At 44.3% G+C, this 25949-nt stretch overlaps 1 protein-coding gene and 1 long non-coding RNA gene across 8 annotated transcripts in view; one reads left to right on the top strand and one right to left on the bottom strand.

Annotated features, from left to right (window-relative positions):
• The window catches only part of LOC132690198 (uncharacterized), a 149991-nt gene extending 136147 nt beyond the window's left edge, over positions 1–13844 (top strand). Inside the window, exons 2-5 of one of the 2 annotated variants that reach the window (XR_013552522.1) lie at positions 8469–8656; positions 8975–9126; positions 11075–11270; positions 13134–13844. This is a non-coding gene — a long non-coding RNA (uncharacterized LOC132690198). Of the gene's footprint in view, positions 1–8468; positions 8657–8974; positions 9127–11074; positions 11990–13133 lie in introns of those variants that run through there. The other variant, XR_013552521.1, reaches the window with a different exon arrangement.
• Positions 4709–25949, bottom strand: part of ZFHX3 (zinc finger homeobox 3) — a 250541-nt gene continuing 229300 nt past the window's right edge. For 5 of the 6 annotated variants that reach the window (XM_060650282.2, XM_060650277.2, XM_060650280.2 and 2 more), the window contains 3 exons: positions 20468–20570; positions 13838–19264; positions 4709–10124 (listed from right to left, as the gene is read on the bottom strand). In XM_060650282.2, the coding sequence (XP_060506265.2) occupies positions 8470–10124; positions 13838–19264; positions 20468–20570 (7185 nt within the window). In that variant the 3' untranslated portion in view covers positions 4709–8469. Of the gene's footprint in view, positions 10125–12383; positions 12521–13837; positions 19265–20467; positions 20571–25949 lie in introns of all 6 variants that reach the window. The other variant, XR_013552520.1, reaches the window with a different exon arrangement.

Raw genomic sequence — 25949 nt, 5'->3', positions numbered from 1 at the left:
CACGTATATAATTGGAGTTCCTGCAGGGGGCAGGGGGTGGGAGGGCAGGAAGAAAGAAAAATATATTTGAAGAAATAATGGCTGGAGAATTTCCATTTTTGACCAAAAGTAATACCCGAGATTCAAGAAGCTCAACAAACCCCAAGCATAAGAAACACAAATAAAACTTCACTTTGGCACATCCTAACCAAAACATGATGTGACAAAACTGGTGATAAGGAACAAAATCTTAAAAGGATCTATAGGGGAAAAATGTTTTAAAAAATGATGACAGCAGATTTCTTGTTGGAAGCAATTGAGATGAGGCAACAATGGAACATCTTTACAGTTTTGAAAAAACCAATCAGCTGAATACAACTCATATTTTGAAAACTATTCACTGTTAAAACCATATGACAAATCAAAAGTGGGTACCCTATGATGAAATCTTACCTATATGCAATATGCCAGAATACATTCATAAGTCATTATCCTCAGAGAAGAGGAAAAATCACCCACCAGTCATCCTCCATAGCTTTTACTAGCCCTCTCATACCAATATCAGTACTCTCATTTCCAGTACTATCACTGTTTTTTAACTAAAATTGGAGACATTTCACAGACAGAGCTATAGCCATCTAAAGCCTGTATCACTGATGAGTTTTTGTATGCAGAGGCTATCATGGAAACACTCTACTCAGATCTATTCTCTGTGCTAATTTTTTTATTCATTTGTTCCTATGCCTACTCCAGATGTTTATTTTGTAGGTTACTAGAATAATAGTATTTTTAAGACTCTTCCTGTGTTTTGGAGTGGGAAGATCCTCTTGTTACATTCCTTTGTGTGTATTCTTTCAGTTTTGTTTCACAGACAGTTCATTGACTTGGTCTTATTTTAGATGCTACAGCTCCTAACCTGCATGTCTGAACCACCTCAAAACAGGCAGTAGCAGTTGGCAAAACATCACAACCTATTTCATTTTCTCTTTTCTGTAACCCCATTTAAGCTGTTCCCCTGTCAAGACATGGTAAAGTAGGACTATGTCTACTTTTGCAAATTAAAGCCATCCTTTCTTCTGACCAAATTAGTCACTAGAAGTTGGGCATTGAGACACTGAAATGAAACCGTGTGTACGGCATTCCTGTATAGATCTGAGCAAAATCTCCCTGAAGGGCCTCTGGATCCTCTGAGATATGTATGGACAGGGAAGCATCAGATATAAACATATGGCAAAGGCTTGATGGATCTGATTTATACAATAGCATCCCCTAAATCCTCTGTGAATTAAAGCAAGAGTTAGAAAGCTGCAGTCCCAAGGGACCTACGGCAATAGACACATGGAGAGTTAAAACTGACAAAAATAGCAGCAACAGATATTTAGCACTAAGTATGTACCAGTGTTCAAAACATTTTTGCATAATCTTTGCAACAACCCTGTGAAGTAGGTACCATTATCCTTATTTTACAGTGGGAGTAACACAATCGTGTTCACAGTGGTCAAGCCAGAATGAACCCCATCAGTCTGACTCCCTGAGCCCATACTCCCAGCCACTCTTCCTTGGGGTCTCTCAAGAAATGGTGTGGGGGTAAGGAGCACTGGACAAAGGCTAAACACATGATTAGTGCCTTCTCTCCTCACTCATTACCTCCCTTTGAACACTTGGGATGTCACCCACTTTGCCTACCTTATAGATCATTTTAATGAACAAGCAAGAAGTAATTTTACAAAAGTATTAAGTGCCATACAAATATTAGCTGTTACGGAGGGGGTGTAAAAGAGAGCAACATACAAGGGGGCTTAAGAAAGAGCAGTGCATGGGGAATAGGAAGGCAAGATCAAGTGTCAGAAGTTTTTGGTCTTACGTAGGCAGAGAATATTTACTGGTGTCTTCCTCACTTGGTACTCTTGGTTGCTTCTTTGCGTTCAGTTCTCAGCCCAAAGGATCTTGGCCCAAGAGTAAAACTGTTCAGCTGTAAGTTCTCATTCCCATGTTAAGGGATTAATATAAATTGGATTACATAGCCTTTGTTCCACATAGGATAAGAAATGAAGCAGTCATAAAGATCAAGAACAAATTTGTTTTTGCACCTGTAATTTAAAAACTTAAGAAGATATACTGTGAGGAATCTAAACTAATTGGCTAAGACATCTTAAAAACATGTGCCTTTAATTTTAAAAAGGATGAAAGAAAGAGGAAGGGAGGGAAGAAGGAAGGAAAAGAAGGAAAGAAAATACCCACTTTTTCTGTGAAGTAAAAAGTAATGGAAAGCTGCCTCTACTTTAATGGCCCTGAGAGTACTAATTTCTTTGCAAGTTTTGCCAGAGCCTTGGCTGGTCCACCCCCAGCAGTAACGTACAGAGACTGAGTGAGCACATGTGTCCTGCTGTAATTAAGGCTGCAGAGCAGAGCAGCAGGTGCAAACTTCTCATCCTTCAACTTGACTCTTAAACTGCTTGTGCTCTTGTAACTTAAAGTCTAAACTTGTTAAAAGTGAGATTTGGAAGGTCATTAGTCTATAACAGGAGCTAGGCACTACAGACATTGCTTTAAAGCAAAATTGGAAACAGCTACCTAACACCTATCAGCCGTTTTAAGATGTTGCCGTTTCACATTTTCCAGGGGGGAAAAACTATTAATTCTAAGGAGATTAATATCCACATGAGCATGGCATTGAAGCCAGACTGGAAGCCTTCTTTTCCCTTAAGAAAAAGCTTTTCTAGTAACAGAGTCCCTTGCCCAACCCTCTTTCAATGTAATTCAGGTGCTTAGAGATTTTCTTATACAAAGGGCTCAACCATCACTAAGGTTTAGTCTTATTTTCTTGTTAAAAATTTATCTGTAGAAGAATTTGAATTGTAGTCACCTTCCTCTAAAGAGTTGAGGCAGCAAAACCTCTGTGTAAAATAGTTCCATTTAAAATGTTTCAATGTGATCCTGCCAGATCCTAAAATAATGATAGCTTAGAAAGGCAGACGTGGCTTTGGGTCTGAATGATTTTTATCATACTTTACCTTTTCATGGGGTCAAAATAAAGATCAGTGACATAAACGTGTACCAAGAAAACATACCAACATACAAGCAGTGTGCTCCTGCAGGAACACCCAAAAGAAAGGGACAATGCCTGGGGAAAGCTCAGGATTTTATTAGGTATAGTGACACGACTTGTTTGGCATAGAGGTTCTAGCATTGGCAGGGGAACCAACTTTCCCTTTCTGAGCACCAGCAAGGCCTGTGCCAATTGTAGAATTCTTTGCAATTTTTAGCTACTAGGGTCTCTGCCTCTTCTTGAATGCCTGTTCCAGGAACTAAAAAGACTTGGTTGACAATGGCTGTCAGAGCCAATAGAAGACGATTTCATAGCTTACCTCCTAGAGTGGAAGAGACCCCTGTTGGCCAAGGTCAGATGCTGCAGACCTTGCAAGGACACAGCTAGTCGGCAGTGCTGTCCAAGCCCAGCTGCTAGAATTTTGTAAATTATTTATCAGCTATGGCTATAAATTAGAGATGAATGGAAGGCCTTTGGGCCTGATCTTGGATATACTCCTTATTAATGGATTTCAGACATTTTGTGCTATGAGAGTTTTTTATAAGAGGACTGAGTATTCTCTTGTATATAGGAGTGACCCCATGCTATTACTGTTTTGCAGACTGTTCTTACCTCAAATTCTGCTCTAAAAAGGGTTTAGCAAAATCCTTTACTAGGAAAGGTAAATGTAGTGAATTCAACTTAATTCACCTTACCTTTTATATCCTTCTGTCATAAACACTGGATCCACTTCCCCTTTCAGAAAGGTTGAACTTACCTCTCTTTTGGCCATCAGCAAGCTTAACTTGCCAAGTGTCTATAACTCTCATATAAACATTTATATATATATATATATATATATATATATATATATATATATAATCACACACACAGGGTTCTCAAGGGTCAGATAATTATCCAAGCTGTCAGGCTTACCTTCTCAGTGAAATAAGTTACTCAGCATCATGGCCAAAACTTGCTGCACTTTCATGAGCACCAGGAGATGGGAAATACAAGGACACTTAAAAATACCAAGGAGCTTGTGTACTTTGGAATAAGTACATGCAACCTCAAGATACTGTTCATCTGTACACTCTCTGCCAGTCATCAGTCTCTTTATCACTCATGCACGCACACAAAATCTGATGACATAAGACAAGAACTTTTGCTCATATTTTTTTTAATGTATCACAATGAGCAGGAAACATACTTGATGAAATATTTTCAAAGGAGTATATTCAATTACCATCTACAATCAACTTAACTATGACAACAAAGTTTTTGTGACAAATTTTTTTTTCAGTTTGAAAGTTCCATGTGGTTCTGTTTGTTAGTCTCCATGTATTTTGGTACAGTTCGAGATCAGCATTGTTACAGTAACAAAAAAGCTAACAAGACTACATTATAGAAAAACACCAAGAACATCATTTTTGGTTTCACTTGCTCTATTTTTTTTTTGTTTTTTTGTTTTTTGTTTTTTGTACATTGCAAAGGCTGTTCATATACCTCTTCACCTCAGGGTCACGTTCATTTATGCTTTCTTTCCTACCCAAACTTGCCCCCATCCCTCCCCCCCCCCCCCAAGAAAGTAAACAAACAAAAAAAACTAGTCAAAGCTTTGTTTCACAGTGGGCAGTATCTCAGCGCCAACAAACAACCAACTCAATTTATGCTTCTATTTAAAATGTTTTAATTTATTTAAAAAAAATATATGTCCATGAATATCAAGTGCACTGGCTTGGGTCACTGCCTCTCTCTCCTGCAACTTCCTGCCATGCCTGATAAACTCAGGTTTAAACACATGCCGTCTGTTTTACTTTATTTTCAATCATGTAAAACTTTGGCCACATTCATTTCTTTAAATAGCTTTTAATTAAAAAAAAAAACTTCCTAGATTTATTAAACTTTTCTGTGTGTGTGTGTGTGTGTGTGTGTGTGTGTGTGTATTTCCTTCTTAAGTTTCTTTTTGGAAGGATGGAGGAAAGATGGTTGAAATAAGTTCCATTTGGTGGGTTCACATGGTGCTATGGCTGAATGGTGTGTAGTGCCAACCCACACTTTGGAATATTTGGAAAAAAAGAACAACCAAAGTATGAAGTGTCAATAGAGGTGAAGAACTAATTTAAAAAGTGAGTTGAGATATCCTATTCAGCTACCTACTATGCAACAGACAGGAGTTAAACTCTCCTAGTGAGACCAATCTAAACAGTTGAGCATTGTAGTGAATTCATGCTTTGTAAATGGTACCGGTCACAGCCAAAGTGGATGTCAACCCACAAACATCTAACTAGCTCATACTTGACCTCTAATTGTCACCATCACTGACTGCTTTGCTACTTCTGAGTTAATGTGGAGAATTATTTTTTAAATGAACATGTATGTGGATGGTAGAGTTGTAGAGGAAAGCATTGAGTGTGCAACCCACTCCAGGATGAAACAATCACATAACCCCTCTGAGAAACACTGGTGGGTGGAAGCATGCTTAGCCAATCTACGCAACCACTCGCTGTTACCAAATACACCCACAGGTCAAGGCATGGCATAACAAAACACTGACAGTCACTCTGCCTCACAGAGGGAGGATGGCATAGTAGCTCAAAAAACAAAACAAAAAACAAAAAACATTGTGGAGGGGGGTAGCAAAATTTCAAGGAAATGAACTTAAAGTTGAGGGAGGAGGAAAAGGGATAGAAATTGCACTATTACCAAGCAATATCATTTTTGAAAACAAAGTTTTCAGAAAAAACCTAGCAGAATTTGACAGGTAAAGCTAGTGTTAAATTGTTAATTGGTATCACATAGAGAACCCAAAACAAAAACAATTTTTTTATCTATATGATACAGACACAGAGTAACATACAACAGTTAAATGGCAAAAAATATATATATATTTCATAGAGTTACAAACAAGATAAAATAATGGAAAACAAAAAACTGTACAACTTTAAAATTTAAAAATGTTCATCTCAAACACAGGGAGAAATACAAGAATTCTTGTTAAAAGAAAACAGTTTGTTAAAACAGCAAATGTTTTTGTGTACTTGTTTTTGACACCTTATGCTACAACTGGATACTGGTATGAATAGTTAGATGGTACTCTTTAGTATTTCTACTTAAAAAATTAAAAAAAAAAAAGGAATTTGCACTGTGCATCAGCCTAGTTAGAAATATGTACAACAGTTCAGGATCTACTCTTTCATTAAATCAAAAACAAATTCATAAAAATAAAATAGTCCCGGCTAAAAAAGATAAAGAGAAAAAAGAAAAAAAGAAATCCATTTTCAGATCTTGGAATGCTCCAGTCTTTTGCAAAGTCGTTGAGTGGCTTCAGCACTGGGGAAAGAAGCCCGAAAGGTGACCAATGGAACCTGCATTCACAGTCTTCAAAGTTCCCTTTTGAAACATAAGGAAGAGAATGAAGGGGAAAAGGATTTCACACTTTTGGGGTAAGGGGAGATTGTTTCTGTTGATGTTTGGCTATGAAAGTGAAACAGCAAAGCATCTATTTGTCTCCAAAAATCTACGTTTTAGCAGCACAAAGTTTTCCTTTCAAAGTTCAGACCGTTGTTTTAAGATGAGAAAAGGTGTATGTTACGTTGTATTATGTGTTACAGGAATACATATATTAACATAAATACAAGTGCCTCGCATACGGTTCCTTTTTTGCTCTTTGTACATTGCTATCTGCTTCTTTGTTGGCTGCACTCTGGATCACTCGCCGCTCAGACTGCCTAACACAAGGACAAAACTTTGAAGTAAAAAAATGTGTCTTTTGGTATATGGAATTGTCATTAACAGCTGCCTCTCTGCTTGCAGAAGAAGCACATAACAACCTGGGAATCTTTTGTTTTTACTCTTTCTTTTATTAAACTAAGTCTTGTTTGTTTAAATCAGAAACAAATTCTCAAGTAACAAGAACCCTTTCCCTTTTTTCTGCATCAGCAGTGAAAGGGTGTGTCTTTGGATTTTATTTAAAGCATGAAATTTCTTTTTCTGAGAGGAAAGAAAACAAAAACAAAACCCCTAACCAAAAACTTTTTTAGAAAGAAAAGCATACAGCCCAATTACACAAACCGAAACAAATGCTTTAGTTTAAGAATATGTGAAGCATCTACCAAACAAGGAGGAAAAGAAGGGATAAAAGGGAAAGCTAAAGAGGAAGGATAAATAATAAATGGCACAAGGCTTACAGACATAGGTAACTAGAATTATATGCCTTTAAAAAGTTTCAACTCCCCAACCAAAAATAATCTGTGAGGATCCTAATGACCCCTAGAACCTTTTGAAATTCTTTAGTTTTATAAAATAATTCTGTAGCTCCCTCGAAGAAATGAAGGCAGCTACCTTAAGTGGGAGATTATAGGGTGGGAGGAGGAAGGAGAAAGTGGAATTAAGGGACAAAGGGGAGAAAAGCTTAGGCGAATCAACGGATTGCAATCTATCTGCTAGGAATGAACAAGACAACATCAAATGAGGAGCTGTCAGCTGGACCATACAAAAAGCTAAATGTACACAAAAGGTTTTTTTTTTTTTTTCCTTTTAAATCTACCATACTGCTTCAGTTCATTTCCAATGCAACAATCTACTCAACACCAAAAATGGTCATATCTATCATAAATACAGAAAGTCAGTTTTTAAAACTTATTTAAGCTACAAGTCCTCAACACTCTGTGTGTGGGGTTTTTTTTTTTTTTTTTTCTGAAAGTGGGAGTGCTTAACTTTTCCCCTTGAAATTGGCTTCAGCAGAAAAGCTATCCTTTAAATCCCCAGAAAGCTAAAGCAGTTCACATTGTTTTTCTCGAATACTTTCTGCCCGTTTTTAAATTAACAAAAAAATCTTTTCTGGAACAAAAGAAAAACTGAAAAAATAATATATTATAAAACAATGATTCTGAAAACAGAACAAAGTGTGAGCGATTGACCTGAGAATAAAAAGACATTACATTTCTTTTTTTCTTTTAGCAAGCCATTGGTATCTGAATGCTAAGATAGCAAGAAATTTAAAACTGTAACAAGGTGGACTGCTTTCCCATACAGTGCATGCCGGGCTCCTCTGTGCTATCAACATGGGGCGTTTATTGAAAAGAGGGCAAATATACAAGGGGTTTAAGCTCCAAAGACATTAGGGAGGCCCTGCGGACTTCTGTTTCCCAGACCAATAGTACCTTCAAAAGGACACAATGTAACAGGGTTAAGGTGGTTTTTTTTGTTTTTGTTTTTTTGTTGTTTTTTGTTTTTGTTTTTTTTTAATATTGAAAGAAAAAAGAAAAGAATGTAAAATCACCGGCATAGATAGGTATATGGGAAAACAACCCACGCTTTTTCTTTTTTTTCCTTTTTTTTTTTTTTTTTTTTTTTTTTTTTGGTTAGAAGCTTTGGAATTGCAGTTAGTCTATTTTTGAAATTGGTTTGTTATTAATCTTTTTTATTTAAATTCATTTGTTATTGTTCATCTTCAAAGCTTACAATCTGAAGGTGTCCGTTCCTACACTGGTCAGACCACTGTCCTTGGGGCAGCTGGGGTCTTTGGGACCCTCCACCGGGCTCGCCGGTCCGTCGGACTTTTGGCTGAGATCCGTGTCAGACTCCTCCGAATAGTCGTCTGTTGGCATCGAGGGCTGAACCCCTGAGGTGCTGCATGAACTTGAGGTAACCGTTGAAGATGAGGAGAGAGGAGGAAAAGAAGGGGGCTTCGCGGCCGAAGCCCGGGAGACCACTTGCGGCCAAGACTTCCTGGAGGCGTGGGGGGAAGCGGAGGAAGAGGAGGGGGCGGCGGCCGACGGGGGAGGGGGGCTGTCGTTTGAGTGAGCGGCAGACTGCGAGGTAGATGCGGTGCTAGGATCGGGGAAGCAGGCAGAGTGAGGTAATAAACTAGGGTGCTCTTTGGCGTTTCTTGCTGCTCTCGTGATTGTTCTGTGTTTGTGCAAGGCCGACTCGAGATGTTGACTCAGAGCTTCCTCCCCACAGAGCGCGCTCTCGCACGCCAGGCAGTGGTACGAGCCGCCGCCGCCACCGCCGCCACCGCTGCCGCCGCCACTGCCGCCGCCGCCCGTGGGGACGTGAAGCACCATCTCTTGCAGGTTCACCACAGACTGGCCGAAGAAGCAGAGGGACTTCAGGTGACTCCTTGCCGCCTCCTCGTCACCGAAGCCCGCCTGGCACTTGCGGCAGACCAACTTGTACTGCACCTTTGGAACAATGAAGGGGTCATAGAGGGAGTCCGCACTTTTGCTTTCTGCTTCTGGCTCTTCAGGGGGTTTCGGCAGGAGGGGGGACACCTCACGGGGTGCGTTTTTCTGCTCTTCTGGTTTGGGGGATTCTTTGGCAGGGTCTTTGTCTGGGGAAGCAGCCCCCTGGGGGACTGGGGTTTGGCTTGCTTTGGGCTGCTGCTGCACTTTTTGCTGCTGCTGCTGCAGTTGCCGCTGCTGCTGGATCGCCTCCTGCAGACTCTGCTGGTATTGCTGGTACTGCTGCAGTAGGGAGCCCGGGGACAGCCCCATCAGGGCCTGCGACAGTGCAGGGCTGTAGGGGAACAGGCCTTCCATGCCATACATAGGCTGCAGGTACCCGCTCTGCAGGGCGCCGGGGATCTGGGGGGCATAGTAAGGAGAGAAGCCTGGTACAAAGTAAGGAAGGAACTGGCTCGTGAGCAACGCTGTGGGGTCCGAAGTCAAGGCTGCCTGCAGGGCCTGCAGCTGCGCAGGGTCCACTGCATACTCCATGGCGGGCAGCGGGGCTGAGATCGTGGCTGTGGCCGCTGTGGGGGCCTCTCCTTTCTCCTTCTTGGGGACAGGGAGGGGCTCCCCTTTCCCTTTGTGTGCCTTTTCCTTCTCCTTGACCTTCTCACTGTCTTTGTCCTTGCGCTGCTGTTGCTGCTGTTGGGGTGGGAGCTGTGGTGCAGCTGGTGGCTGGGCTGCGGGCGGCGGCGGCTGCACCTGTAGCTGCTGCTGGGGTTGGGGGGGTTGCTGAGGGGCCATCGCCATGGTGGCTTGTGCTGGGGTCGGGGAGCTCAGCGATGCTGAGGACGGTTTATTTGGTAATCCAGATGTGGGGAGGCCAGGGGAAGGAACTGTTGTGCTGGGCAGACCCATCAAGTTCGGTTTAGGAGACGTTAAAGCTGAAACAAACAGAACCACATGTCAGTCTGGGGTGGTGAGGCTGAAGCTCAAGATGTCTTATCTGTGTCACTGGCACAAAGTCTGAGATCTCAAGGTTTAAATCCTAAAGATCCTCTCAGAACCACCATTTTCAATAGAGGTGTCTCACCTTGTATTCTGATCAGTACCTGACCCTGAGTCAGCTCCCCGATTTTCCCTTTCAGCTAAACAACTTCTAACACCTTCCTACCACAAGTGCCACACCCACTAATTCATATTTTCTTTGGTGAGTTCCCCAAACCAGCTGGTTCCAGCTGGGACCCATTTGAAAGGCCTTCATGAAAGCTCCACAGAAATAATATAGCTAAGTGACCACACCAGAAGTTGTACAGGAGAGAGGAAAAGAAGAGAGCAAAAGCAAGAAACCTGGCCCAAGCCCAAAGCCCATGTGAACAAACACATGTTCCTCTCTGACCTCCATTGCTGTAGCAGAATGGGCATGTTAAGAGGGCAAAGAGAAGAGCTATGGGAAGAACTAAAAACAATCCATTTAGGGAAAACGGTCCCATTACCTTGGTTCAGCTACTCTGCTTTAACAAATCTTTTGAAAAATGTAACCATCTATGAATAGGATTCTGGAATTTGCTGGAAAAATGGAGCATGCTGTCTTCCTACTCATTTGAATGACATGTACAAAGGCTGCAGTTGCTTGAGAAACCAGCCACAGGGAGAGGAGAAAAGCAGTATCAGAAATGGTAGGGCCCAAAATGTTGATCCCACCGCTTCCTAAGACATGGCAACCTAGCCCTGCTTGTGAGTAGGAAAGGTCTTTGACCATGTCACCAGGCCCACATGGGTTACAGCCCCATCCACAGTCACATTCTACCTGTGAAGCCTTTACCCAACCCAGAGCCGAATATTCTCCCTCACCCATAGTTCTCTCCTGGTTTGAGTCTGTCTTTTGTTCCAGGGTGACGGAAGACAACACTGCTACTGGTACATCAAGGTGGTGGTAGAAGAGGACAGCATTGTGAGGAAGGGAGACCAGGTGTGCTGAATGAGGAGATGCTGAGAAGAATTCACAGGCAGTGGACCTCAGATCATTACATTCAGCACACTTCAGAAACTAGACGGTATTCATCCCTTTGCTTCAGAGCGTACCAAATGTAAAATTAAACCCATAGCTCCTCACTATTTCTTCTGGACCAACTTCTGCCAGAAAGCTAGGATTGGGTGTTCTATAGCACAACACGGGCCTTGTAAGAAAAAAACACACGGAAGTGCACACCTGGGTGAAGACGATGTTGACTTCACAGTGGGGCAGCATGTAAAAACTCTCAAATTTCAGACGAAGAGGACAAGGTTGCCTCAAGCTGTCAATCCCAGAAAAAGATCCATTAATGTTTGGAAAGCCAAGGAAGATGCTTCCCTCAGCTTTGTGGAATAGCATTAATCTATTCTTTCAGAACAGCAGAAAGGGACGACTGAAATTAAGTCATCCAGTTTCCTCAATGCACAGAAGGGACTGAAACAGTGTGACTCAGAAAAACCCCGTAAAGGTTCACTGGTTAAACTGGCACAAACAAGATGGAGAGCAAATGGATTATGAAGTCGACAACTTAGGACGCAGCTCTTTCTGTCTACTTACAGGCAACAGGCCTGCTCCAAGTTTTAGGTTGGAGTCAGAGCCAAAAGATCAGCAAGGCAATGCAAAAACAGCTAGAGATTTCCTATCTCTATGGCATCAGGCTTTCAGAAGAAGGATCCAGGTTAGAAGGCCTAATGTAACTAATGTATCTTGAATAGAAGAGAAAGAATTTTAAGGATCATTTACGGAATGCTTGCTATATTTACCAAGCTCTGCTAAATATATTCTCAGAATAATTCTGTGGCCTCATTTTTTGCTCATCTGTAAGATTAGAACCAAGTAAGGCCCTTCATCCTCCTGGTACTTGTCACCCAAATTGATGCAGTATGGATTACGTTTGACACAGAGCTGCTGTGTGGCCTTACGCTAATTAACTGTGCAGAACCTCAGCCTTCTACAATAGATTGTTGTAGGGACTAAATGAAAGGTCATTTGGAAACAGCTTACCATTGGGCCTGACATATAAATACAAGTTTGTTCCCCCATTCCAGATCCAGTGCTCCTGGGAGCTGTGGTACTGTTAGGTGGTGGTAACTGGGACATACCTGGCTGCCTCTAATAATTAACAGCATATTTTTCTATCTTGAATCCACTCTTAGTGGTCATAACCTGAGCAGCACTAAACATATACCTGTTGACTGACTGGCTCATATTGAGTGTTGTGGAAGGAGCACATAGCACTGGGAGCCTGGAGGCCTGGGTGGGAGCTCTGGCTCCTACCCTAGCTTGCTGAATGGTCTTGACCTCTCTGGCCCTCAGTTTTCTCATCTGTAAAACAAGGGGAATAGATCAGACATTCTGATTCTAATGCTTTTCACATTATTACGAAACGTTGGGCCATCCCAAGTTCTTCTGCCAAGGTCCTAGGCTGCAAGGGTAATTCAGTGCCTAGACACCTCCCATAGCTTGATTCTTGGTTTATGTCTAGTTGGCTTTAGCATAACTCTGCGACATTACTTGCTAACAAACATAAGCAATGAGTTACACATCTTAATGCTTTCACTTTTTCAACCCCTGGGAACAGGGACACGTTTTGAAGGCAAGGAGGCACTCTGAAGGGCTCTCCTTTGGTAAAGGTCCACTGGTCAATGTAGGCCATGGGGGAAACTTGCTGACTTGTGCCTAAGTTTCACAGGATCCTGGAGGTCCAATTTAGGAAAGAGAGCTGGCTCCAGAGAAGACAGGTGAGGACAAAGGAGGGGGAACAAGAGAGGGGTGCAAACTATCAAACTCCCTATTAAGAAGAAAAATAAGAGTACCAAGTATATGTGTGAATTAGGGGACTATGGGGAGCAAAGAAAGAGAGATGGGCAAAAGGAAATGAAGGGGTGACTGAAGACCCCTAAAAATGACCATTAATGTTTTTTTGTCTCTCTGGAAGATTCAGAACCATACTACCCAATACAGGATTCCTGGCCAGTGCATTCGAGTACAAAGGGAGTCTCATTAGGAACTGATAGAGCCACTGTCGTTCTGGCTAGATAAGAAGACCAGGAGTAAGGATCCATATATAAGAGCTTCTTCCCGATAGCAGTTCTGCCAGAACAGCTCTCTAAAAATGGGCAGGAACCACAGGTAAGGATAAGGACTTGATTTAAATTTTCTTGAACCAGTTTCCAAAGGGCACAATTCAGGATTAGCTAGGATACTCAAATGTCTTCTATTTTCAACAAATATCTACATGGCAGTGGCATTTTCACAAAGACTGACTGGAAGGGTTTAGGATGAAAACCTCTTTCTTGAAAATACCTCAGGATTTAGTATGCCAGGACCCTCAAGTTCTTCACTATAGCACACACCCTGGTGGTGCTACTCAACACAGGAAATATGATTTCAGAGAAGACCGTTCCTACCGGGGGGGGGGGGTTCCCCATCCCTGAGATTGGGACATCATAGAACCATGTACACCACAGCACTAGGGAGACTCAATGAAGGGGACCAGAAGTTTTGTTGCTGTTAGAGAAGTAGAAAGGGAAGCTTTTTCCTATCTGCCCAACATTCTTAGGGTTTGGGTGGTAGCCACAGAACAAAATACTAATGGGGCAGCTATTTAATGCTGTAAGAATCACCTAAAGCAGAACCCACCTGTGTTGGATGGAGTAAAGCCCGGCAAAGAGGGGCTGTTGAGGCTGGGGAGCAACACAGGAGGAATGCCCTGGAGCGTGGGATATGTTGTAGGAAGGTTGAGAGCCTGAAGAGGGGCATTGTCAAACATCCCTTGCTGCTGAGCTGCCAGTCCGAGGACCTCATTGGCCTTTTTAATCCGGTCCAACTCTTGTTGAGCCATCAACTGACGTACAGTGGCTGGGTCAAAGTATTCTTTCTCCTTGTCCAACTGGCTTCCAATGGTGTCTTTAACTTTGGAGATATGCTGTTGGGAAAAGATATGGTCACGTACAGACAGCCTAGCGCTGTACTTGATGCCACACAAAGTGCACTCTGTTTTCGGTCCCTCATAACTTGTTTGGTTTATACCAAAATGCTTGGCCATGCTTAACTTGGACTTCTTTTCTTTTGCCCGGGCATTCTGGAACCAGACCTGAACAACTCTCTTTGGCAGTCCAATATCATTGCCCAGGACCTCACACTCTAGCATGGTGGGTGTCCTGTAGTCATTAAAGCATGACTTGAGGACTTTGAGCTGCAGATTGGTCATCTGAGTGCGAAAACGTTTCTGCCCTGGCCGATCCCCACTGTCTCCAGATTTGCCTGCTGACCCACTTGCACCAGGACTCGGGGAGCAGGGGTCTGCAAGGCTTGAGGTTTCACTATAGTCCACTGTACCTTCATTGTCATATTCCTTGCTGTAAAAGCTTGGGGCTGGACTGACCAGACCCGATGACAACCGATCTTCATACTCAGACATTGCCATCATGGCCGCTTTGGTCAACCCTTCATTGGGTGCAGAGGAGGATTTGGTTTCAGTTGCTATTCCCGTTGCACTGTCATTATCTGCGTTGCCCTCGTCTCCTGTAGTGGTATCTGTGATTGCTGTGTTGACAGAGGAACAGTCGTCATTGTCCAGCTTGGTTTGGTCAAAGTTTAGATTAACTGAGGACATGGAGGGGCTTTCAAAGTCTTCAATCCCTTCCACCTTGATGGAAGAAGGGCTAAGAAGAGTTCTGGGAGACAACTCCATGGTTTTACTCACAGGTGAGAGGGGCACACCTTGGCCATCACTACTGCTTGGGGGTAGGTGGGAAAAACTGGTTCCATCAAAAATATCTCCTTTCATCTGAAGTCCCCCATCACAGTCTAGGAGCATTGCAGACAGAGTAAGGTTGTAGCCAGCTCTCTTGGCTTCATGCCAATGACGGGACCGGATATGAGCCTCAAGGGCAGTCTTGGCTTTGAAGAGTGCTCTGCAAAAGGGGCATCTCCTATGGGCCTGGGCTGGGCCCACAGCCCGGAACTGTCCTTTCCGTTCCCGGGCTCGGGTATTCTGAAACCAGACTTGTACCACACGTTTCTTTAAGCCCACCTCATGCGCAATGTGATCCAACATCTTTCGAGTTGGATTGGAGTCTAATAGATACTTTTGGTACAGTATTTCTAGCTGTTCTGGTGTAATAGTTGTCCTCAAACGCTTGTCTCTCTGAGGTTCTTCTCCTCCTGTCCCACTGTCATTTTCTCCAGGGCTTGCACTGGCCTTTTCCTCCAGCTTCCTCTTCAGAGTGTTCATTGTGGAGGTCGGAGTTGAAGGAGAAGTGGCCGAGCTGGCTGGAATCTGAGGTATGGCCCCAGAGAGCAGCTGGCTTGCCAGGAGTGGGTTACTAGGGTCAAACAGCATGAAAGGCATATCCAGTGACCTGTCCAAAAACTGGGGGTGGATGAACTGATTCTGTGCACTCAGAAAATGAAGCTGCTGATGCTCCTGCCAGTGCTCAAATGATGGAAATGCCAACTTACATTGGTCACACTGGTAGGGGATTAGCTGAGGAGGTAGGTTTGCCAACTGTTGAGGAGTCGACGTGTGGAGGGGCTTGAGGGGCAGGTGGGAGAGCTGGGAAGGACTGGGGCTTGACTGGGGTAAGGGGCACTGAGGTGGGGGTGCTTGTGGAGGAGGCTGTGGCAACGCAGCAGGGGAAGTGAGCTGTGGGAGCTTTTGCTGGGCTGTGTTTGTCTTCTGCTCAGGCTGGTCTTGCTGCTGCAGCTCTGCCTTTGGTTGTCCTTGCTTTTCTTGGGTTTGGCTTGGCTGTGCACTGGGAGGTTCAGCCTGCTTTGGTTTCTCATCACTCGCCTCTGTTTTTGAACTAAAAGTGGCCAGTTCGTCAGCCTCTGCCGTGAGCTGTAAGAAAGCAGAGGAAGCTGTGTTGGCCGATGATGCTGGGGCGCTGTATGCCTGTGAGGGCATTGGGGTGCTGCAGGAGGAGCTGGTGGGTGTCAGGATTTCCATGGCATCCATGGAATCCTCATTTTGGCTGTCATCCTGCCCCTCCTCATCCTCATCTTTGTAACACAGCTTCTTCTGATGCTTGATGAGATCAAAGATGCGCTGAAACACCAGGCTACATTTTTTGCACTGGTAGTTCAAGTTGCTTGTTCGAATATACCTATCGTTTGTAAGCTCGCGCCGCTCTCCATCTTTGCCCTCCCCCTGATTCTCATAATTTTTCCTGGCCTTCTGTCGGGCATTTTGAAACCACACCACTATGACTCGGGTTGGAAGGTTCAGTAAATTAGAGAGTTGCTCAAATTCATCATCCTTTGGGTAAGCATTGGCATCAAAGAAATCCTGTAGGACTCTCAGTTGGTAATCTGTAAACCTTGTTCTTGAAGACCTCTTGCTTCCCCAGTACTCCTGCTTCTGCGGTTCCGGAGAAGGGGGCCGGGAGTCAATCTTGAGCTCCTCCAGGCTGGTGATAGGAGGATTGCTAAAGTTGTAAGGGGAATCCTTGTTACGCTGCCTCTCTTTGAAGAGGGTGTTTCTGAACCAGTGCTTGATCACCTTCTGGGGCAACCCAGACTTGTCTGCCATTTCTTTGATCTGCTCTTCACTGGGGGAGTTGTTAATGTCAAAATACTGTCGCAGGACCCGGAGCTGGTCATCTGTGATTCTGGTGCGAGGCCTCTTGTTCTGTTGCTGGAGCAGGCTTGGATTGAGCTGATGCTGGTACAGCTGGGCCAGGTCTGCAGGCAGAGGCTCCACAGGTCCAAGTTGAGGGGGAAGCTGAGCCGGCAAGGTCTGCAGTGGCATCGTCTGCATCATCAGCGGGGAGAAGATGGGCAGCTCCATGGGCATGGAGAGCTGGGTGAGTGGCACAGATGGCTGGGTCGGTGCGATCGTCGGTGAAGTGATGGGCGGGGCCGATGCAGGGATGGCTGGCGTGGAAGCTGGCTGAGGCGGTGCTGAGGGAAGTGGGGGTGGAGGAGGGGGTGGGGGAGGTGGTGGTGGGGGCTCCGGGGTCTGGGGCCTCAGGGGGTACAGTTTATCGTAGTGCTCTCGGTACTGTTTAGCAAATCTCTCTAACTGTTTAAAGGGAAAGTAGTTTTGGTGAACGTGCTCTTGATGACTCTTTAAAATCAAGATGTTAGAAAACAACTTGCCACAGGAGTCACACTCCAGCTTTTCCAGGTTCTCTCCCTGCTCAGTCTTCCCATTCTTCTTCTGCACCTTCTGTTTGTTCTCGTTGTACTGAATGACCAGCTCAAAGCCAAAGTTCTCCAGTAAGGCCTTGGTGGCGTTCCCTCTCGCATCTGAGGCGATGCGCGGAGGGAGCATGGAAGGCTCGGAACTACCTGCCGGTGCTAACTCTTTCTTCTCTTTAGCCTTCAAGGCATCCGGCAGCGATTCCTTGGGTGCTGGATTGCCCTCTCCCACCTCAGCACTGTCCCTCTCTCTCTGGCTTTCTTTTTCCTTTTCTTTGACGATCAGTTTGTTTTTCTTTTCGGGGTGCTGGCTTGGCTGCAGAAGGGCCGAGTGACTCTGGGACAGAGACAACTGGCTTTGCTGCTGCTGCTGTAGGATCTGCTGGTGGCTCTGCGGTGGGATCTGAACCTGAGCCTTCAGATCATCCAGCAGGCCCGGGCCCGTCCCCGTCAGCGTCAGTGCCCCGCTGGTCACTGGCAAGCTCACCTCAGGGTTGAGCTGGAACTCTGCACTGGGGATGTAGAAGGGGAAGAGGAGATGCTGCTGCTGCTGGAGCTGCAGCAGGGTCTCTGTGGTCATGGGGAAGTGAGGAAGGAGGGTGGGGTTGAACAGCTGAGACTGGATCAGGGCAGCCTGCTGCTGCAGCTCCTGCTGCAGGTGAGCTTGAACTTGAGCCTGGGCCTGGGCCAGTGTCTGTGCTTGTTGTTGCTGCTGTTGCTGCTGCCTGGATGCAATCATATCTGCTAGCTTCTTCCGATTCGCCTCCTTGGGCTCTGAAGGGGAAGTGATATTGGCACCGATGGGATTCCCCAGGGGCGGCATCCCTACGCTTTCAGCGGGCACTTGGCTCAGTAAGTTGGAGCTCGGAGCGATGCCAGCACTGCTTGGATTGGTGGTGGTAAAGGTGTTACTGCCACTGGTGCTCACAGGACTTGGGGTGGAGGAGCTCAGGGAGACACTGCTGCTATTCCCAGTCCCATTGCTATTGCCACTTGCAGCCTCCAACTTGGCTGCTCGGGCCTTGGTTTGATGCAACACAGACCTCATGTGGATCTCCAAAGTGGAACTCTGGCTATAGGCCACATTACAAGTGTTACACTTGAAAGGTTTGTTGTCTGGGCTGCTGGTGGGTTCGGGCTGACCAGTTGCCGACTCTTGAAGGGCTCTCTTTAACTTATGCAGGTGGGAGACAGAATTGTAGTGCACTAACAGGATATTTTTTTGAGTGAAGGATTCCTTGCAGACCGTACACTTGTAAGGGCGAGAGGGGTCTAGAAATTTTTCCATAGTGAAGTTGGGGCCTTTCCTGAAAGGTAGAGCTCTCTTTGGCTCTGAGCCTGAGTCTTCTTGTACCGACCCAGAGTCACTGCCTGTTGGGCTCTGTTTATCTTCCAAATCACTCTCTTCCTCCTTGTCTTCCTCAACAATTATGGTGTGGTCCTCGGCCAGGGTAGGGTCTCCCATTGCTAGGAGGTCCCCGTTGGCCAGAAGGCCACCATAAAGCTGTTGGATGTCGGCCTCACTCAACTCCAGGTGGCTTGTCTCAAGGTGTTTTTTCAGAGCCTGGAAAGTTCGGAAACTGCGCTGACAAAGACAGCACATGGTGGCAGCTCTGATCACGTGGTACTGAGAATGGAGCTGGAGCTTTTCAATGGTCTTGAAAGCCAGGCTGCATTGATTACAGCGATACTTGTACACATGGCGATCTGACACAGGCAGCTGAGGCCGCTTGGCATGAACCTCATTGAAGTGGGTCTGAAGAGTGGCAGAAGTTTTGAAAACCTGGTTGCACCCCTTCTTCCAGCACAGGAAGCCTGAATCTTCTCTCACAGCCCCTGGGTCAGCAGGAGAAGGTTTCAAATCTCCACTGTGCTCTGTGCTTACAGAGGGCAAGATGTTCTTTCCCAAATCCTCTGAGGTTTCTGTAAAAAATAAATAAATACATACCAATCCCAATGATAAAGAAAGCTTTCTTTCAAAGATGGCTCCTAGAGCTATCTACCTAGCAAGTCCTCACAAATAGAATCTTCTCATAAAGGAAATACCCAATTAGAACACAGACTGTCTCCATACAGCTCCTGCAAAGAGTACATATTATAAGCAAGTGCACACGAACAGAGGGGAATAAAAGGAAATACAAAAGTTTCACTCATAATAGGAATGTATTGTATCATAGATCTCTTATACAACATTCAGGTGCTTGACTCAGCATCTTGAATTTCTCAAGCATGGGTTTGAAGGTTACTGATCTTAGACTGGATTCCCCTTTTACATGGACCTCAACTGTAGAATATGTGAATTAATGCCACCCTAGGTTGGGGGAATTTAAGATAACTGCTGTCCCATTGTAATACAAGAAATTTTGGAATATTACTTTTGACTGTCACCTCTATTTACATTCAAGTGGCCAACTATTAAAAGATGTAACAATTTTTTTTACACCCATACATATCCTGACCCTTTATTTTATAAAGTCAGCTGTCTACCTTCTAAAGTGGGCCAGCCAATAATGTGGCTGAAGTGTTCCCAACTTAAATCTTAGGTGCTGACAAGAGGTGAAAGATGTAGGAGAGCCTCATAAATGGAGGTCTAATGATCCATCTAGCTTGGAACCACCATGGGCACCAACATCTATGTCTAAAAAAACGTTCTTTCCAAATGCATCTCTACACTGGGTCCTAAAGCAATCCCAGAAGACTCAAAGAACTTCGTGCAAAGGAAGCTCCTCAACAGACAACAAATCGAGTGCCCCAAAATCACTCACGGGGGCCAAAACTCCCTAATAATTAAGTCCTCAGAGAACAAATGCTGAATGGCTTAGAATGGCGAGTCATGCATGGGTCTATTGACTGAGTCTCTGGTTGTTTACTTCCTAAATGTATGGTCTAAGGGGACATGTGTCCACCAAAATCCCACTGGTTCTCACCTGATTTTCTCTCACTTTAAACAATTTGAACAGTGTACAAATACATGCCAGGAGTCAGAGTATAAGTGCCCCTCATCTCTTGATCAATTACATTAACCTTAGGAGTATTGTAAAGGATTCTTGGCACTCTTGCTCAGTGAAAATTTTGACCCAATATGTCATTTTCTTTGCATTTCTATGGGTAAAAAATGACACTAACCAGGCTGCTTTCCTGCCTCCTCCAGATTGGAGTTCCCGTCTCGATCTGGAACAGCTGCTGGGAGGAACATGCTGCTGGGCATCACCATCTCAGGGGTGGTCACCTGAGAAATAAGAGGCAGAGAAATGAGGAGAGCCAAATGGAGAGGAAAGAGACACAAAACAGGGAAATGTGTAAAAATTATTTAATAAGCAAAATTAGCCTTCACCAGTGTAAAGCTGGAAGTGTCACTTTTCATAGCTCACTGAAGATTCATGTTTATTAGACAAAGCTCACATCAGTCAAAAGTGTTTCTACGGTTACATTCTGGACATAATTAGCAGTGCACACTTGAAGAATAATCTTATTATTAATATTTTTCCTTTATGCAGAATTTTGACTTTGATCACTGACAATGTTTTGTCATGGGCTGTGAAACTTCTTGTGCAACCAATTAGGTAGATAAGTTGAAAGGCCCACCTTAAGCTGCTGAAAACATAATAAGGGCCCTAATTAAATCATACCTAGTAAAGTACACTGTAATCTTGAAGCAGGGAGCATTGTAGTACTGTTTTCAAAATGTATTCAGGCAAGAAGAGGAGGGGAATGAGAGCGAAGGAAAGGGTAAGAAGAAGAGAACAGAACAAAGAGAAGGCTAAGGACACGCAGACACATTGGCAGATCCTCCAGGAAACAACATTTTGTAACCCTTTAGAAGCTAGATCAAGTGCAAACGAGCATTTCTTATGACTCACTTCAGCCAGGATTTCCTTTGGAGTCTTTGCTCGAGGTACTCAGAATCACTGGGAAGCTCTGGCCAGTGTCCCAGCCACACAGGGTGCCTTGCACAGCATTCTATACCAGGGCAGCACCACCTTGACCGTGGCTATTGTTTACTAATATAGCAATTGCAGAATCAGCCTGGATCAAAAGAGCTGTAATTTTAGATCAGATCCTCAGACACTTCTCTAGGCTTCTCTGCCATCTGGCTGGAAGTTTGTCTACATAAGTTATCATTTACCCGACATTAATGTGATAAGCAGCCCTCAAATCCAATGTAAGGATAAAACGTTCTTGATTTAAACAGAATATCCCTTTGCCTGCTACAGGGTGGAAAGGTAGTAGGCGAAGATATTGCTACATGAATTAGAAATTATCTCCTGTTTGATGTCAGCCTAAGAAATGAGCTGAACAGAAACTAGAGTCACACCCCTAGCCTTTCTACATGGCATCCAGCCCTACCTGAAGGAGTTATCTTCCCATGAAACACAGGTATCTCAGGATCTTTACTTGCTGTTGCAAAGACTGGAACACCTATATTACTGTTCAAAATTAAATATTTTAAATAAATTATTAATTTTTTAACGGTTTAAAGATCCTGGCCTTGCTCAAAATAGCTGCTGACATGTTCCCTAGAAACATCGTGACAGGCTCCAGTCCTAGGGGAAACCCACACAACGGTCCCCATAAACACCAAAAAGGGAACACCTCAATCAATACCTTTCGGGGTATTAGAATAATTTCAGCAGTTCAGATGCTGATAAGGTGCAGAAATTAAGCAACAGGCACTATGGAGAAGGGTTCTGAGAAAGCTCACGTTTATGAAGAGCAGGTGCAAGGCAGGTGAATGTGCGTGACACAGAATTCCTGTTCCCAGACATCTGCACCCTCACACAAAGCTCGTCGGCAGCTGGTTAAGGCTAGCTGTTGATGAATCGTTAGGAATGGAGCAGAGATTGCCAAACTCATTCCATCTATTTTCTTTTTAATAGAAAGCATTTCTGACCAGTGTGGTTGGGGAGTCCAGCGGGAATCCAAGAAGTGAAAGGTCACCGATTAATTTATAGTCTTCAGCCAAGGGGGAGCACGAGGTTGGGGGCAAGAGGGGGAGAAGGGAAAGGAAAAAAGACTCCCCCCCACCTCCTTTCTCGGTTGTAGCTGCAGGATCAGTCCTTTCCAGGGATCTTTAGGAATTATGAAAAATGAATCATGAGAAATAAAAAAAGCCCTACAGAGTAAAAAAGAATAAAATTATCTAACACCTCAGCTGCACATCATTATAGAAAACTGTGGGCTTTTTATACGCATTACAGTAAGGCAGACATCCCCTCTAACAGACTCAGTACGACGGATCAGTAATTGTTTTCATACACTTTAATTAGAAAAACTCAGATGGCTATGAATAATAATGGAAAAGAGAGACTTTTGCACTTGAAAGGTTGAAGTCAATCAAGTGTGAATGACGGCAAAAAAGAAAAAAAAAAGACACCAATTCATCAGCCCTCTGTTGTCTCGCCGCGACTTTAATCATAATTCCTGATTGGGATTCAAGAAGGCAGTAAGCAGAGGTTCTTTGTCTGCCTTCACCTTCCATCAATTAACTCTTCCCGAAATATAATCATCAACCTCACATGCTCCTCTGCATCTTAATCTGGGCCTCCAAACCTGTAAGTCTTGCCCCATATGTGTTTAAGTAATTACTTTTATCTACCTGCATCTTCTCATCTGTAGTGTCCTCAAATTCTCTGGGGGGAAAAAAAAGATTTGGTATATAAAATTTTGATGGGCAAGAAATTCCCAGGAGGCAAAGAGGAATCTCCCTAAAGGGAATCCTGAGGATCTAGAAAGTCTGGTGGGGTGTATCTGCACATATGTCTCAACACAGAGATGGAGAATGGAAGCCTCCTTCCTGCACAGGCTACTGGAGGGCCCCAAGGCAGCCCTCAGACACTAAAGTTTCTGTGCCTTTGTTCACTTGTCTCTCTCCTCCTACTTTCCAGAGCTTCTCAAACTCTGCATGCTTTTTTGTAAAGAGCCATAAATACAGTCCTGCCAACAACTCACTGAGGAAAAGGAGAGGTGGCCAAAGGCAGAGTTCCTTCGACATCTCCCTTGGCATCCCCCCCCACCCCCTTGTTTTCTGGTCCTATATGACTACCAAGTGGCGTGGAAGGTTCAGACTCTCCTAGCCACACCTCTGATGGGTAGCTGAAAGTCACTGGGAAAGGCAGTCCCTCAGGTGTGCTGAGCACTGTTCTGTGAAGACCCTCCCTTTTGCTAGGTGCACTGGAGCATGTAGGTGTGTGAGAGGACACAACCTGACTGCAGCATAACCAGAACCATCCCAGATGTGCCCAAACCTCAGACACCCTCAAATAACAGGATGGCACCACCTTCCCCTGCAGACAAAACACATGCATGCATATGCTCTCTTTCCTCCCTCCCTCCCTCCCTCCAATCTCCCTCTTCCTACTTCTACTCCAGATTCAAAAGCCAAACGAAAAGTTTCATGTTTGGCCAGATGACAACACAATTGGTACAAACAACTATACTTTCTCCATGTCACTATTCCATCCATGTAGATTGATTTTTCTCATAATCTATACATCCATCAACACTGAATATGTTAAATTATGTCCCAAATACTCTATGTATACAGGGGACCAGAGACTATTAAAACAGACTTTTTTTTTTTTTTTTTTTTTTTTAGGTTATAGTATTTCACTGATAGATTTTGTGTGTGTGTTTTTTAAAATAATTTACTGTCGGGGCGCCTGGGTGGCGCAGTCGGTTAAGCGTCCGACTTCAGCCAGGTCACGATCTCACGGTCCATGAGTTCGAGCCCCGCGTCAGGCTCTGGGCTGATGGCTCGGAGCCTGGAGCCTGTTTCCGATTCTGTGTCTCCCTCTCTCTCTGCCCCTCCCCCGTTCATGCTATGTCTCTCTCTGTCCCAAAAATAAATAAAAAACGTTGAAAAATTTAAAATAATTTACTGTCAACTTAGCTAACATACTTTTAGCCTGGCTTTGGCCATGCAACAGGCAATTCCATGGTAATCTTCTAGATACCACATACGTTCCTGAGAGTCTTCAGAGTTGATGGGAATGCAGGAAAAAAATCACCTTTGGAACTGAGGTAGTGACAGAAAAGTGGCTGTGAAATCTTCTTAAGTAAATAGGTCTCATATATACAAGAGAAATATGGAGTTCTGCTCTGATGCCAGAAATCTTGAAGTTGTGGCAATTCTCATAAACAACAATAGAAATAAAAGAGTTCCACACTGACACTGAAAGTCTTCAAGCTTAAGCAATTTCAAAACAACTTAGTTGTTGAGAAGGAAGGACCTCAAGTGACTCTGCTTACCCATCCATTTGACCATCATTCACTAGATATCGTACAGGGTCCCTGTATTGCACGCCTGTTAAGATATGGTGAGACAAAGTCCCTGTGCCCAAGAAGCTCACAAGCCAGAATAAATAACCTTTCAGAGATCATAACCTTAGAAAATCTGAGGAAGGCTGCAGATGCCTAAAAACATACTTTCACACAGAAACTACTACAGATAATTTCAGGAAATCACAGGCTCCCTAGAGAAAAATCCATGGACTCAAGTTAACTGTCCTTGAACTACCAGGAGAGGTGACATGGGTTCATAAATACCTAGTTCCTACTTCTGTTTGGTTCACCATCGTTTCGGATTATGACTTGATTCTTCTCAAGTTTCTATCAGGTGAGTGGACCCTAAAGCCCCAAGGACACTCCTTATAAAACCCAGAGGGTTGGATGTGGGTCTGGCTGCCACTATGACACTTGGGAGGGACCACCGGTGTTTATTCTTTCTCGGTAGAAGAAGCTAGAGTTATAAGGAGCCCTCTCGCTTCCTGTTTTCTCCAGATCATGGATGTGGAATGGCCAAATAAAGCACCCTGAACAGCCAAGGGGTATATACCATGCTAAGTTCTCATGGGACTATCCATGCAAATTTACCACTCAAGGCCACCTTGTCTGACTTAGACCAATACAACCAACGTGTTCTACACGCTGGAAAGCAAAGATACTATCCCTACACCCTTGGCATTGCTCACCTAAGTAGGGGATCTTTCTAAAAGGTTCACTATTCCAAGTGAAAAAATACATTTGACAAAACCTAGACTCCTAAGGAACCCTCAAATCTTTCACTTTTCAGTAAAAATCATTAGAATGAACCACCTCAGATAGGAGAAGGCGGGATAGCCTCAGACACAGGCATTCCTGATGCAGACCTGGCCAGTCTCCGCATCCTTGTAAGTAAGGAACTGCTTCTGTTAATACTGAAGTTCAAACCCAGATGCTTCGGGAGCTCAGCATTCTAGCTAGTGGTATGTCTGCAGGCTGCAGTGGGACTCAGGCTGCTCACTGCTCCTGCACCGGCCACCACGGGAGCCTGTCCACTGGTCTCTGCACTTCTGCAGCCAGCAATGCAGAGCACCTCCTGGCAGCAGGGCTTCAGAATTGTTCTCCTTTCCTTTACTCTCTCCCAAATGTGCCAGGCTGGGCACTGGCCCACAGAGGCTAGAGGGCCTGCTTTCTCTCTCTTTCTTGTTTCCTTTCTAAATTGTTTTCTATGTGGTTGTCTATCTTTGTGTGTGTGTGTGTGTGTGTGAACCTAAAACTCATGAGGAAAAACTGTAGGGCCATGTTCACATTCATGTGGGCCAGAAAATAACATAGCCCTAACCAGAGT

The sequence above is a fragment of the Panthera onca genome, chromosome E2 (genome assembly GCF_046562875.1).
Source record: "Panthera onca isolate mPanOnc1 chromosome E2, mPanOnc1 haplotype 2, whole genome shotgun sequence".
In the NCBI taxonomy this organism is placed as follows: Eukaryota; Metazoa; Chordata; class Mammalia; order Carnivora; family Felidae; genus Panthera; species Panthera onca.
Note: the sequence above shows the minus strand (reverse complement) of the source record. Positions and strands in the feature narration are given on the sequence as shown.